At 35.0% G+C, this 16,083-nt stretch overlaps 1 protein-coding gene across 1 annotated transcript; it reads left to right on the top strand.

Moving 5' to 3' along the window:
• The first annotated feature begins 8,348 nt into the window (after positions 1 to 8,348).
• On the top strand, positions 8,349 to 10,229 carry LOC141451388 (uncharacterized). The gene is made up of 3 exons (XM_074122717.1): positions 8,349 to 8,832; positions 8,946 to 10,000; positions 10,070 to 10,229. The coding sequence occupies exons 1-2, from the start codon at positions 8,752 to 8,754 to the stop codon at positions 9,978 to 9,980; spliced, it is 1,116 nt and encodes a 371-aa protein (XP_073978818.1). The 5' UTR covers positions 8,349 to 8,751; the 3' UTR covers positions 9,981 to 10,000; positions 10,070 to 10,229.
• Positions 10,230 to 16,083: the final 5,854 nt, after the last annotated feature.

The following is a 16,083-nucleotide window of genomic DNA, read 5'->3' as shown; positions in this document are numbered from 1 at the left end:
GTCGGTAGATTTATTTTTTTACACTTTCAATATCTTGCTGGGTAAGTAATTTAAATACCAATTTTACTAATGGATTATTAATGCAAACCTAAAAACGGTATGTAGTAATCAAAGCAACATAAATGAACTCCTAAAAAACAAATTGATTACATCTGCCTAAATTTTTAACAGGAAAATATGAATATCAAAAATAATTGCAATGATGTTTTGGATTTCACCTTATTTATGGTCGGTTATGTAGCAAGTGGTAGCGGCGTAACCTGTTATTTAAATTATCGTACAGGAAGTTCTAAATATCCCAAGTTATACATCTCTTATTCACATTACCTAATTTTATTTAAATCAGTTAGTAAATTTGTTCTTTGAAGTTAATAATTGCCAAATGATAATGCCTTTAAATATCTATTTTAACTCAATCGAAGGAAATAAGTTTTTTAATTTATTTTGGTGAATGTAAAAACTTCATTATTGTTTTGCATTAAAATTATGTAACATGTCTTAAAATTGGCAATAAAATCTATATTATTTACTCATAGACTCATTGTTGACTACATTTTCCCTGAGAACCGATCTTACGAGTGAAGATAATTTTAAAAATTCGGAGAGCGGGCTTTTCTTCAGATAGAATGGTAAACGTTATTTTTTTTTAAGAAGGAATGGTTAAATTTAGATCTGTCTGGGTTGTTAAACGTGTTGTACCTTTGTGGACGGAGGTCAGAAGAGTCGTCTATTTTTATAACCTGGGGGGGGGGTCACTTGGTGATGTTTGGAGAAGGACCCACTATTTTCCAGGCCGTTTTATGCTTTTCTCTGTTGTCTGTTGAATGAAAGGATTCGCAACATGGCTGGCTCTGACCTAAGTTCATCCTAGGTTGGTTTCTGCATTTGGAGGCCTAGCTAGGTAGGGAAGGGATTAACTCAGTGGTTAGCAAATCCAGATTTCCCGCGGAGTGCCGGTTTCGAATCCAGCTGATAAAACTTAGATTTTCTCTTCCTAGGAGCTTCTTAAAGCGAACTGGTAATGAGCAGTGTTATCTGTAGTGTGAGCACACTATTTGGAGGGTGGAGTGCACTGAAAAAAGCTCCGGGTGCCAATAACCTCAGATGTAGAAGTGCCGTACATTAAAATAAAAATAAATAAAGTAATTATAATTAAAGAATGTATTTTTTAATTAGGTTTGTATATGTGTATGTATATCTGAGTGAATTTTTTTGCACCGTTTCCTTATCTCCCATATCTTTTGCTTGTAGCACATTGCAGTTGCAAAATAAATAAACAAATAATCAAAAATAACTTTTAATTGTTACCAAATTAAAATAATAAAACACGATTCTATAAATCGACCTATGTTAGTTATTGTACATTTTTCGGCTGACTTTGTTTACATTTCCTCACTCTAAAATAATTGTAATCTTGCGGATTTTGAGTTTTAAAGTAACCTCGAAAGCGAAAAAGTGGATTTAATAAAATAGTCTCTTCTCACTCATCCACTCTCAGTTCTCTGTGTGTATGTGTTTTGCATAGGTGAGACTAAATTTTCATCAAAATCGACTTTACTGAACATGAGCGTCGCGGTAGCCGAACGGTTAAGAGGTGAGTCCTGCAAAGCTAATATGCATTGTGGTACTGGGTTCGATTCTCGGTCTTGGATTTTATTTAAAGGTGAATAAAATTAATTTACAGTAAAGTATGTTTGCTAGTCGCCTTCGTCCACGACACCTAATTGGTAGATCGACCGTAAAGCCCGCCTGAAAAAATAGGCGATTACTTTATTTTACTGAACCAATTTTTCAGTTTTCAAAAATTTTTGTTTTTAAAAACGGTTCAGATAATTTACTTGAACTTAGCTTCCTAATTGTAAGCTAGTAAATAAAAAGCTTTTGTTAAAAACATTTTTCAAAAAAATAAAAATCAAGAACACTTTTGAGAGAGTGTTAGTAAGGTTTCCCTCCATTAATGAATACTTTTCGTCTAGCCACCCATTTAATTTTTATTAAAGTTTCTATGGGACTCAAATTACAAATTTAAGACAAAGTGGCTAACCAAAAATAACTCTTCACTGAATAGATTCCACAATTATATTAAAATACTGTACGGTAATACCAAAAATATAAATTCACTATTATATGATTAAAATTCAATTTGGAAACTCGTGATTTAACGAGTAAGTTCCTTTAAAGTTCCTTTTTTTATGATGTGCAGTACTATCTCTTGTGCACTATTGTAATGCACTATTTTTATGCTGTTAAAATACATTTTTGAAAAAAATTCCAAGAGGAAATATCCCGCTATTCAATGGATGGTTCATGTTTGTGTCATCTCCTATTGAGAGCTGATTATCTTTCTATAGATATTCATTTTCCTCATTTTTGAGAGGGGTTGGGGTAGGTTTCTCTAGTAAGTTACATTTGAGGGTAATGGCTTTTTTCTTTTTTGCAAACAATACGATGCTGGTAAGAGTTTACAGTGTCTTAAATGTAGTGAGTTTGAAGATGATTTGCGTGTTACAACTTTGAGAATAGTTTGTGAGGAAGTCGAGAAAGTTTGCCCGCTAGATTATGTTTATACTTACGCTTTTTTTTCTCTTCGAGTTGATTTAGATTTTAAAAATGAGTTATGAACTAATTATCTCTCAGCAGGCCCATTAATAATGTCACTGATTTTATTCGTCACTGCGTGCTTATTATTTGTGATTCTTTCAGGTTTTCGATTCATCCTTCTTCATGGAAGGATGCTTTATACTGTTTCTGTGAGTGAGAGAAAAAAAAAGAAATGGTCATTTTTAATCCTAGACACTATCCTAGGCTATCTAAGCCCATGTTTGCTCAACAAAGAAAGCAGATACTAGAACCGGTTGATGTAGATTCCACTCTTCTGACTGGGATTAAGATCTGAGCGTCATGACTAAAACCAATTGCATCAAAGATCATAGTGCTGGAATTAAGAGATAATAATGAACATTAAATAGATTGGGCAAAGGAACTCACGAGAAGCAAGGTTATACAATTTGACGTAATTCAATCTTCCGTAGTTGAATATTAATTCCTAGTTATTCAATATAAATACGAATCATTGAGTTCAACTGCTATCCGCTCTCTCAATACTCTTGAGTATTGTTTGATAAAAAAAAAAAAAAAAAATGCAACAATGCCAAAATTTTAATCTTAAGAATTTACATTAAATCAATAATTGAAATCAAGTTATTCGAAAATTGTACACGTAGAAGATTTTAATATTTATTATAAAAAAAGTCCAAATTTCTGTAATACTGACACACTTTCTTCATTTTGGATCAGCTCTTAGAAGACATATTTAAGTACTTTAGACACGTGAATTTGTTGGTATTAATTAGAGATAAATTAAAGTGATTAAATACATTATTAACATATTCTACTATGATATTTATATAGTCTAAAAGTAGTAATTACATTGAAGTACTTTTTTGTGAGTAAATATGCGAAGATAGTCAACTACATATTCAAATATTAAGAACTGTATTGGTTTCTTGTGAAATTAATGTTTAGTAATTATTTCTTTCAGTAGTATAGAAATTTAGTTAAAATATTTTTCTTCTATTTAGTGCATTCTAAGTGCAACTTATTGTGGAGATCTAAGTGGCTTAACAGGCTGAACTTAGAATTTTTTTTTTTTGTATTAAGGAAATCGTTAAAAATGCAAATCCATTGCGACCCAGGCAAATTTTGGTACGTAAATTTACTTTACCTGTATAATCTGCAGTTTGTTTGGTGCACACCGGCTGTGTAGCTATCAATTAGAAATGTTATTTTCAATGAAACAGAATTGTAGTAAGATGAATAATGCGTTAATTTGAAGAATTCACATAATTTTACTATTGGTAAATAAACATGTACATTCGTAAACACACCCAAGGTGGTTTAGGGGTTTAACTACCTACCCCAAAATTATATGGAAAAAATCTCTAAAAATATGGAGTAAGAAGTTTTATTTTACTGTAAGCGTAAGTTATTTAGAAAATTCTAGTTTTAATACAAGATTAAGTGATTTCACTCTTCTAAATCAGTTTGCAAACATTAACCTATCTATTCTCTCTATTCTTAACATAATGCTATGATTTGAATCTGGACGTGAGTTTGGATTAGTTTTTTTCCTGTCAGCTTATGCCCAAGAAGCAATTGCGGTACCTTCTAGCTGGCGCATCCTTACCCCAAACATGTCTGCTTGAGAGCTTAGAAAATGACACTTAAGCTTGAAAGAAAAAATTTTATTTTTCCAAGAATCGAACCCTCAACCATGCAAGCGCTTTACGTTTACAGAAAATACTCAATACATGTAGTGCTGCTCCTTTTTCTTTCTGACAAACCTTCACAGGCCATTCGTTGACAGTACTATGCGATGAATTCGTTTACTCAGTCTGAGTGGCACGCCAAAAGGCTCTACAATCATCCTTAAAGATATCCCAGGCTTTTTGAGCCATAGCGTAGTAATACATGGACTGCTAATAATCAACATTTTTGCCTGTTTCTAGCGTGAAGGTTTCCACCTTCATTGCTACCACTAATTGTGCATCTTTGCTTTGTTGGATGCACTACTTCGTAACACTCAGAACTTAGGAGGGTATGTGGGAAAATTATAGATTCCAGGGATGATTTCCAGTCTTCAATAAAGAAAAATGAACATGGGAACAAAAAGTAAACATTACCAAAAGAAAATTTAATTTGTGGTCTATATAACTAGCAACCAATCAAGTGTAGTCTTTTGACTTACTATGCCCTTTTAAGTCAAATAAATAATTAAATGTTGCAAATATGAATTCCTAAAGCCATATTGGTCGAAATTCTCAAAAAATGATTCTAATTTTTGCTGCAGCAGAAAGAATATACACATTCTGCCCTTCACCAATATGGCCAAAACTAAACTTCTTTATCTTACTAAAATTTTAGTCCCATTTCATAAATAAGACCGGCAATCATCACTCATAGTTTAATAAATACCCAAGGATTTATAACTTGACGTGAATTAAATTAACATTTTGACTATCCAGAAATGATCTATCTTTTACAATTACTGAAAAGTAACACCTGAATGCAAGTGATATGAAAATTTGACATATCATGACATTTAAACGTCATTACGTGTTCAGCATTTCCACCTGTGTGTACACCTTGCTGTTACATAAATTGCTTACAGGTAATTGTAGATATTACTGGCCGGAGTAGCATTATACTGAACTTAAGTTCTTGATAGCTGCCTAGATACAGTTTATATTGCGGAGCGCTTTAAATTGTTTCTGCATTCTTGTTTACCTAGGTGGTTCAAAAGGCGAGAAAACAATGTTATTATTATGTTTTATTATTAAAGAAGTTGTCAATTGGAATAATGTGTAACGATAATGCTAGAAATTTCACAGAACCCATACGTTTTAATCACAAAAAGTCTTCTCTTGTTTAACACCAAATATTTCAAATTAAACACGAATTGTTTTAACCAACAGCGTACTGCTAATAGGTAAACGAGTCTATTTTAGTATGTCAAAGGAGTTGTTGGTTAACGTGCCTGTCCATGGATTAAAGAGGACAATTATCTGCAGGCTGTATTCAACGGGCCTCGCTACACTTTTATCGTTTAAATGTTAGATGTTAGGGATGTCTCCAGAAGTTTCAAGTAGAGTTTTTAGAAGCTTAATGCATTTGACCATTATCGTTCAATGTGTTTATACTTATTATCCCTTTTTACTCTGGTTAAGATTTGTATTCCCCACCATTATTTTTCACTTAACGACCTTCGCACTAAGTAGTTATATTTTTCACTCATTTAAACACCCCGATTACGAGAAAATAGTTGTCCCCATTTCAGAATACTGGGCATTAAAAGCAGTTTGGTTCCAGTTCAGACAAAGTTTTCTCTATTCTCCAAAATAGAAATTAATTGCTCCCTATCATTTTTCATTACACTTATACATGCTGAGAATTGTCATTTACATTTCTACAATTTGTATGGTGACCCTTTTGAAGTAACATGACCTTAATCTATTCCATACTGCACTGAAATCACAAAACTTACTGTGCCATATTACGTCAACATCAAAAGTCTCAGAACTTCCCAGAAAAATGCCGGACTAGGGAAAGTGTTCTCTCATATCAAACTGCCCTAACCGGACAAAGAGCTATAGAGACCCCTGGGAAAAGAAATTATAACGGCATCTAGCTAAAGTCAAACTTGGTACTATTTAGCTAACTCCTTTCCTCCTTTATCATAAATCCATCTTAAGACAAAGTACTTCTTCAAAACTGAGGTTTGAAGATGTAGGTCTCAATTAAATTGAATTTTATAGAAAAGCTATGGAGAAATAAACCATCAAGTTATGATTCAGTTCTTTTTTTCTTTTAAACATTATTGCAAGGGTCATAAAACTATAATACGGTAATTTAAAATTGAGCAAAAGTTATTGCATAAATATATTAATAAAATAATAATTAAAAAAGAAAAAGAAAAATGTCGGAATCACACCATTAATTTAAAATCGCAAATTATTTTTAATGATTAATTTATATTTTGTTTAAATGCATTTTAAGTCCTGTTATGCTGCAAATTACAGTAAAAAGACAATATATCTAAACAGAACTATTGAACCATTATTTACATGTATAAATTATTTATTAAGGGATCAGGATGCTGAACATTAGGCTTCTCTAATTCTTCATCTCGGCAAGGTGAGAACTACTGGTCTAAGGCAAGCAAAAGAGTTCTTTAGGAAACGCTGAACTAAAAAAGAACCTTAGGACTTAGTTAATTGATTTGATTCTATTGGTTTCGTTTGTTATAAGGTTTAATGTACAAAAGATTCCTTTTTTAAATAAGATGTTGAGACAGGCTTCTTTTTCATCTATTCTGAATTTCCATTTCTGAATTAACAAGAAAAACTTACACATTTTGAAATAAAATAAAATTAAACACTCTCAAAATTAAATTACTGCCTCTTTCACTTGCCTAGGTCCTGCGTTAGAGTTAAGCTAGATAGATGTCTTTAGGTCTTCTCTTTCTTCTCTTTGGAATGGGCAGTGTCATCTGCGACACAGTTTGGAGCCCATCTTGTTTAATGAATACTAAGAGGTTTTTTGGCCTACAATGATTTGAAAAAAAAATTAGTAAATCTAATTTTGGAAAGTGCAAATGACTATAGATGAAAGACATTGGTATCTGCGATTTTTAGGAAGTTACTAGAAAACGCTCCTAACGATTTTCTGAATACTGAATCAATGCACAAATGTGGCACAAACCAGAAGACAGACACACGTACGGTGTATTTCTTTGATGTTAGCATTGGGTTAGATTCCCAGGCGGGGAGGTCATTCAGTATCGTGAGAAAAAGTGGCACTTCGTAAGTTAGTGAACGGATGAATTACAGGCTGGGAACCACCTTCCCCCCAAAAAACGTCGACTTGGTACTTCAAGGTACCAATTAAGGTTTTATTTAAATTTTTGTAACTTACGGCTTAACCATCAATTCAGATTAACACTTTCGTGAAAACTAGTGACAATAATTTCCAACCTAGTGCTAAGACTAACCTAGATACAGAATTAAACCCATGACAAAACAATTGTTTCCAACAGAGTTGTTATATTGCATTAAGAAAGACTCATCAGGATTAAGCATGTGAAATTAATAATTAAAAGAAAATAGTTTTATAAAACACATTAGGAAAGGGATTAGCTCAGTGGTTATCGTTTACTGGATTCCGAAGTGAAAATCTCGGGATCGTATCCAGTTCCTGGCCCCTACATTTTCTCATTATAGGAGCTTCTTACAGTTCACTGACCAGTGATGGACAGATTTGTCTGTAGCGATAGAAAACTGTCCGGAGGCTGGCAGTGTACTAAAAAAAAAAGCTCTAGACGCAAATTGCCACAGATATTGATGCACCTTAATGAGGGAAAAAATAAAAAACACATTTGTATAGTTTGAATTAATGAATGTCCATTTTAACGTTGTTAACAAGAGACTACAATTAGTTGGATTATCAAGCTAAAATTCACCAAACCTTTAGTATCACTAATTATTAGGCTGCTTTATAAATTACCAATAGAACAATAATAGAACTGGATAAATACACAACAGTTCTATATTTTTTGCTTGTTTGAACTTCACATTAAGAGCTTACAAACAGTTTGGACCCAATAGGACCTATTTGGCCTCATAATGTACTTAAAAAAGATGTGTAATTTATGTTTGTTCTCATTGCACATGATAAGATTTAATAAGCCTAAATTTGAGAATACGAAGAGGCGCGCTGATAGAGAAATAAAGCTGCAATCTCGCATTTTCGCGCAAATCTTGATCGTTTTTATTTTTTCCTATCATAGTTCTCTTTAGTTTTGGATTCCATCTAGTTATTCATATTGTTCGATTTTATTCAATTAATATAAGAACTGAAATAGTTTACCCCTGACATTATGACTCTGAACTTAAAGATTCTTTCTTCAATAACGACATTATTCTGGACTTAATTTATAAGTTCATTTAAGTTTGTGTACATATCTTGTATATTTAGACCAGACCTACAGGAATATGTTACATCAAACAAACGTAATTAAATTAATAAAACATCTTCAATTTTGTTTTATAATTTTTTTTTTTTTTAAAGGGGTTGTGATACTGGAGGATATTAAAATGTATTCGGTAATAAGAGTCCTTGTGTTTGTTGTATGAATTGGAGGGGCGAGGTAAGTCCAGGAGAACTTACAGTGAAAGTAATAGAGGGGTGGCCCAGATGAGTATATATACTCAACTACCACCTTACATTGGCATCACAAACACACAATCATCTCTTCTCTCCATGAACGTGTTCAAGGTAATCTTACATCTGAGTTTTTGGTCCTGGTTTCAGTGCTCAGTTATTTACTTGAAACCTTAAAAAAAGTTTTGCCATTTTTTAAATATTTTAATTATAATTGTGATGTTTAGGTAACCTTCGTACTAGGCTTGGCTGTCTTAGCCTTGGCCGAAGACAGAAAGACAGATAAAAGGGGTGTTGTTTCTGGTGGCTATGGATACGGTGGTGGACTAAGTGGTGGTAGTTTACATGGATACGGCGGCAGCTATGGAGGTGGATTGTACTCCGGAGGTCATGGACTCTCTGGTGGATACGCTTCTGGATATGGTCTTGGACTTGGATCCGGTGTTGGCCTAGGATCCGGTTTTGGAGTTGGCGGAGTCGGGCTTGGCGGAGTCGGGCTTGGCGGAGTCGGACTTGGAGGAGTCGGCCTGGGTGGAGTCGGCCTTGGCGGCGGTGGTGGTCTGGGGGGAGTCTCAGTGTCTGCCACCCCAGTCACAGTGAATACCGTGAACACCGCAGTGGCTGTCCCAGTACCTCAACCTGTACCAGTTACCGTAACCAGAACAGTCCCTGTACCTGTACCACAGCCTGTGCCTGTATCAGTGCCAAGGCCGGTATCTGTCCCAGTACCACATCCTGTACCGGTACCCGTACCCAGACCATACCCAGTGGCCGTACCTCGTGCACAGCCAGTACCAGTACCAGTACCACAGCCAGTATCTGTACCACAACCCTACGCCGTACCAGTGCCACAACCCTACCCAGTAACCGTCACTAGGCCAGTTCCAGTCTCTGTACCACAACCTGTGGTTGTTCCACAAGCAGTTCCTGTAGTTGTTGGAGGTGGTGCCGGTGGCCTTGGAGGTGGTTTCGGAGGTGGTCTTGGAGGCGGTCTCGGAGGTGGTCTTGGAGGTGGTCTTGGAGGTGGATTTGGAGGTGGATTCGGAGGTGGATACGGAGGTGGATACGGAGGTGGTTACGGAGGTGGATACGGAGGTGGATATGGAAGTGGATACGGAAGTGGTTATGGATATGGAGGCGGCCATGGAGTAAGCCTTGCCTCCAGCAGTTTGTCGCACGGTGTCAGTCTTGGTTCATCTCTTGGATCTCATGGACTCAGCTCCTACGGTGGTGGATATTCCTCTGGCTGGAAAGGCCATTAAGCCTAGGAGTTCACTATGAGGTAAAATTTACAATAAACATCAAAGATCCAATCATTGATGAAACAATGTTAACAGCCATATTTTTGCAGGATCGTCTTCACCCCTTCATCCATCTATCATTAGTCATCAAACTTCATTTTCTCGCCTCATCGCCCTCATCACCTCATCAATGTGTGATATTTGTGTGTTTTATATATATTGAAATGTGTGTATAGTATTTTTTGTTAAATTTAAATAAAAATAAAAAACTTTTATACTTTTAATTAAGTCTTTTTTCTTGCACTTCTACTTTGTTGTATCTTTAATCAGACTTCATATCACGTGTGTTGTCATATCAAATTTAATGGCCAACGAGAAGCAATCGTAATTTATTTTCATCGAAGCCTTCTGAATACAGATATTTCATTTGATATCGTAATAATGAAACGGAAATAATTTTATCAAAGTTATTTACGGCTATCATATTTAATTTTGTTTGTTTAAAAAAAATCATTGTAAAAATTCTTCCTTACAACTAACAATATATTCCTACAAGTCAATAACATTACTTCTCTACCCTTGATGGTGTCGTTTTCGGATTTTTCACCAATCAGCCAATTTAATTGAAATAACATGAGTAGAAGTTTCAACCTGTTTCTATATACTCTTAAGCTACTTATGTTCATATTGAAGCTTGATCTCTTTGCAAATCATTCTAATACACGTGTCAGACATAACTTTACATTAATCATTCTATTACACCAATGGCTTACAAAATATTAGTGCAAACTGCTCGCAGTTGAGTTCGCATAATTTTAAAACATCCTTTTTCCGTGAGTAAAATTCATTTTGCAATAACATGTACTTAATTATGAAAAGTATCTAAAAATTATTAACACCTGGAATATTTATAAAAACTTCCTAGGAGGCAATTACAGCTCCCAAATAAGGTCACACTGTTCGTAGGTTGGCAGAGCTTTGAAAATGGCTTCGTTCACTAGTGACCTCATATAGTAAATACGCCTTAATTAAACCAAAATGAATATATTAGAAATGATTTTAGCAGTTGGTTCGCTTTAAAATACAAATTTAATTGATGTTATGCAATTCAAAAACATATTCTCTATCCGTATAGATTTGACATTATTAATACTCGTAAATTAATAGAGGTAAATTGATAACTATCTTTGTTAATTAAACATATTTTTTCCAAATTTAGAAACGTGAAGGCATTCATTTTGTTTTAAATTAAATTTAAATGTTATCAAAATAAATTACTCTACAGCAGTAGATGTCTGATTTAGTCAGCTCAGGTATTGATAGCACTTCAATCCATCATTCAAAAAACAAACATTTCTTTTTAATTCAATTTCCTGTTTAATAATATCTATGCATTAGTACTAAATTAACTGAACCATTAGGCTGCATTCAACTTTTTAAACTTTCCTTTCCTGCACTAACTTACTACCGGAAATGATATTCCTTTTGTACTCTAATCATATTTCCTTTTTTTATACCTACATCTAAGGATGTCCGGTATTCCAACTGTCGTAGACACAGGAAGTGCTTACCCTCGCCTATAAAACGTATATAAGACCCTCGTTAGAGTATGGCACGGAAGCTCTGATTACTGCCCCTGAAACAATATGTGGTAAACTAGACAAAGTTCAAAACGCGGCCCTAAGAGTTATACTAGGTGCCCCTCGTTCGACCCCTATTACTTCAATGGAGATGCAAGCAGATATCGAGCCACTTGCCGTCCGACGAGAGATTGCTGCGATTACCCTCGATGAAAAATTAAAGCAATTACCCATTAAGTACTGGCAAACCGAAAGTGTGCCCACATTGAGGTTGAAAACTCAAAAATGCTTTGCGGGTAAAGTTCGAGATTTACGTGAGCAAATAGGGCTTGAGGATTTACAAGATCGGAAACCCTTTTCTGACTCCGATTCCTGGGAAGAGCCACAGTTGGCGCCGGGTAGACTGAATTTAATAGAAGATGTAAGAAAGCAAAGCAGTCCCCCGCATGAATTAAAACTGTTTGCCCTGGAAACAATAAATAATGTTTTCCCTTCTCCGCCTTGGGTGCATGTTTACACCGATGGTTCTGCCGAAGGTGCAAACCGTAATGCTGGCGCAGGAGTCTACGCAGTGCAGTTCCAATTGAGTGTTCCTGTTGGAAAGTTAGCATCAAATTTTGATGCAGAACTGCACGCCATCGCCATAGCGTTGGAAGAGGTGGCTAAAAGGGACTTTTGCAAGACTGCTTTACTTGAGGATTCCCAAGCAGCTATTTCAGCAGTAACCGGCTATGATGATAAAGACGACATCATTATAAAGAAATGCAGGGCTCTCATAGATAGGTTACTTTCGCAAGGGAAGCAAGTTGTACTGCAGTGGATCCCGAGTCATGTTGGACTCCAGGGCAATGAAGAAGCTGACAGATTGGCAAAAGAGGGGGCGAATCAAGTTCAGTTCGAGGCCCCGCTGACGCTTAGAACTGCTAAGAGAGAGATCCGGCTCCGATTTCGAACGATGATGGCCGAAGAACAAAGGGGAAAAGCACAAGGGAAGCAGTGGGAGGTGCTTGAAAATATCAAAGGAAGACTCCCCACCGATCTGCCTAGATCAACAGCTGTGGCATGCTTTAGATTATTGACGGGGCATGATTACCTTCAGAAGCATCTCCACCGAATTGGCATTAAGGACAACAGTATCTGTGTGCTTTGTGGTGGAGATGTTATGAACGGTCCGCACCTGCTAGCATGCTCCCAACTGCAGGATGTCCGGGACAATATGCCCACGGACCCACACAAAAAAAAAATAGTATTTTATATTGGGCTGCCAGACGTCGCATGGCCGTAGTAGCCATTGACCGTGAAGGCGTAGGATAAAAAAAAAAAAAAACTGTCGTAGAACTAATCCAAGTTGAATTTTAAACGTAGACAAAATAATCTTACCATTTTATTTAACAAAGTTCCATTTCAAGCGTTTGAAACTAACAGTTGATGTACTCACTCTATTCGTTTCCAACATTTATTCCAAACAATTGTTTTTGAAAGTTAAAGTTAAATTGATCTCTATATTAGTAGAACTGAAATTGGACTTTACTTATTGAACAACCAATTTACAATATATGCAGGACTTTTATTCAATTAGTTCCAGCAACTTACCTTAAATAACTTGACCCAAATCTATCTTATTATGTATGTCTGTTAATAAATTGAAGTTATCTTCATTTGAAAGGAAAAATTAAAAACAAACAAACCTTGCTCCAAATTTTAAATTCGAATTAGATTAATTTTTGGATCGCCCCAAAAGTAATAACCACGCGATCTAGCTCTAGCTATTGGGGCTCTCTTAAGTGTCACTTAGTTCACAGAGTCTAGGATTGTAATTGTGATGTGATATGGGTTAGCCTGTTTGTAGGTAAACCCATCATAGTGAAAATTTGGATGATTGTTAAACAAAATCTTACCAGCGCACCAACTTCACAAAAACTAGCCCGTAGGTAACTACAAAATTGTAGTTTAGTTAGTTAAGATGTTGGTAAACATGAATTGCTATGATATCCTCTAAGTCATCATTAAATTGCATAAATTATTTTTAAAAATCTTTGTCGCAAAAAGTGAAGAGAAAAGCTTTGCCTAATGGTGAACCCTAAGCCATTATTGTATCGCGGTTATGTAGTTGTTTGGTATAGATACCGAAGTTAGAACTTCACATTACTTTCAATTTTTAATGGCGTTTCCATTAGCTCTACTGAAGAGTCTGTGGAGCCGTTTGTTACTCTCAGTAAATAAATTTAAGTTTCAGGTATGATAAAAGATTAATAATGAACTATCTTCTGTGGACTCTAGCTCTACTTATTTCTGCTATAACAGCACTTTGCTCCCTCGATTCATGAGAGCTATGAGGGAATACGGGAGATATAAATATTGCTTTTTTAAAAAAAAACACTCATATATTTTTTTAAAATCAGTTTAAGTTAGCTTGTTGTTGCTCCCTTGATTAGAACAAAAACCTTTGAAAGTGATTCTTCAGAAGAACACTGAACTAGTGGCATCAAGAGCTATAAATATCAAAGGCATAGAACTTGAAGATATATAAAGATACATATGTTTTTTTCTATTTGATTTTTGAGGTGGGAAAAAATTCAGAGGGCATTTCCTCGGTAGATTTCATCAAAATAAAGAAAACTAAAAGTAAGAATGTAAGAATTTGTGATGTGAGTTACAGTTCATAGTTATCACAACTAGCACTTAGTTTAATCTCCAAAATTTAAATGATATACGAGAGCAGAAGCTTTTTGATATTAGTTCAACTTTTTAAATAAATTAATTTTTTTTTTTTACAAAAAATATAAAAGTTACAAAAAAGACGAGTTGAGTAAATAAGAGTAGCAGTTATGTGTAATACTATAGCTTTCACTAATATTAAGTCAGTTATTATTGCAGGAAGTCACACAAATCAAAAGAAGAACGCGACCCCCTACCTCTTACGACTTGATAATTAAAGTAAAAGATTTTTTTTTTTTTCATATAACTTTGAAATTTCTAGAACATTCAGTTATTACTTATTATCACTTTTTACCTATGATCATTGTAGCCATTGTATAACGGAAGGGATTAGCTATGCGGATAGCATATTGGACTCCCACGCGGAGGTCCCGGGTTCGAATCCAGCTGCTGACCCTTAGATTTTCTCTTCCCAGGAGCTTCTTACGGCTTACTGTCCGGTGATGGTCAGTGTTGTCTGTAACGAGAGAACATTGTCCGGAGGCCGGCAGTGCACTGAAAAAAGCTCCGGGCGCCACAATAACCTTAGATGTTGACGCGCATTAAATCATAAAAAAAAAAAAAAAAAAAAAAAAAAACGTACGTTGCAATCAACCCTTCGGCAACTGTCCTACCGGGCAGTTTTAATTCCTACCTAACTGTTTTAATAATTATTTCTTTTATACATTTAGGTGTGTCAACATTTGAAGTCATCCACACGAGGCCCGGAAAACTGCGTCCATCCACCGGGAAGTGACACGTTAGAAGATGCTACTAGGAAGATTTAAGAATTGCATGACTGGAAGTGAAACCGCCGGTACCTTTATGCTTATATTCTTTTATATTTAAAATACATGATATATTCTTTCATCGATCACAATGTAATATTGCTAATCAAATTGTAATTGATTATTAATCATAACTTCATAAGATTTTTTTTTTTCTGAATGGAATTTCTTTAGTTTTTTCTGATATCAGTTAAAATAGTAGGAGAAAATGGACTTATTTCTAGAGGATCCCGGCTATTTGACGCTATACCAGGTGGCTTCTGGCCTTGATAACTGACACAACTCACTCGACTGACTCCTGGTGAACAAAGGCTATGTATTCTGCAGTCTGCTACACTTTACCATCAAACATTTGATCCTAGATGCCACAATTGATATCTTTGGATGAATGAATTTTTACTTGCCACTCCACCAATATTTCCAAAATATCTATCAGTTAAAACACCAAAGCAATACTATGAATCCATTTCCATTATTAAATATAGTTTGTACTTATTCGACATGATAATTTATTTTTTAGCAACTAATAGTTTATAGTATTGTAGTAAACTCTGCTAGAATGTAAAAATTAAAATTTAACGTCTATCGGTTTTTAACTCTGTACGGGCATTCCTTCCTTATGGCTAGTAAAACCTTTCTTTTTGGTAAATGTATGTTTAACTCGGTGATGGCGACGCGTCAAAAGCATATTATTTGGATAATGTCTAAAAAGGCATTTTGGCAGAACGATTCTATACCTTATGGCTGGCCATCAACTCCGAGTACACGAAAAAGATGAGTATAATTACTTGATCAGTGGCGTTTGTTCATTCAGAGTCAGTTAAAATCTAGATTTACAATTCTGTTAGTTTTTGCTCACTAATTGATACTCTCAGAATCAGAACATTTAAAAATGCAGGGAGAGGAAGTCAAGTAAGTGTTCTCAAAAGATTGTTTTTTTTTCTCACGCTAAGCTTGAAAACAAATTTAGAAAATTTTAACATAACGGTAATTTTCTTTTACATAAATTAAGAAAACAAATAAGTTTGTTTATTACGGCTGGATGTATATAAGTTGGTT

The sequence above is a fragment of the Rhodnius prolixus genome, unplaced genomic scaffold, assembly GCF_049639745.1.
Source record: "Rhodnius prolixus isolate KJV_2025 unplaced genomic scaffold, Rpr scaffold_1, whole genome shotgun sequence".
Classification (NCBI taxonomy): Eukaryota; Metazoa; Arthropoda; class Insecta; order Hemiptera; family Reduviidae; genus Rhodnius; species Rhodnius prolixus.
This window is presented reverse-complemented; position numbering and strand designations above follow the sequence as displayed.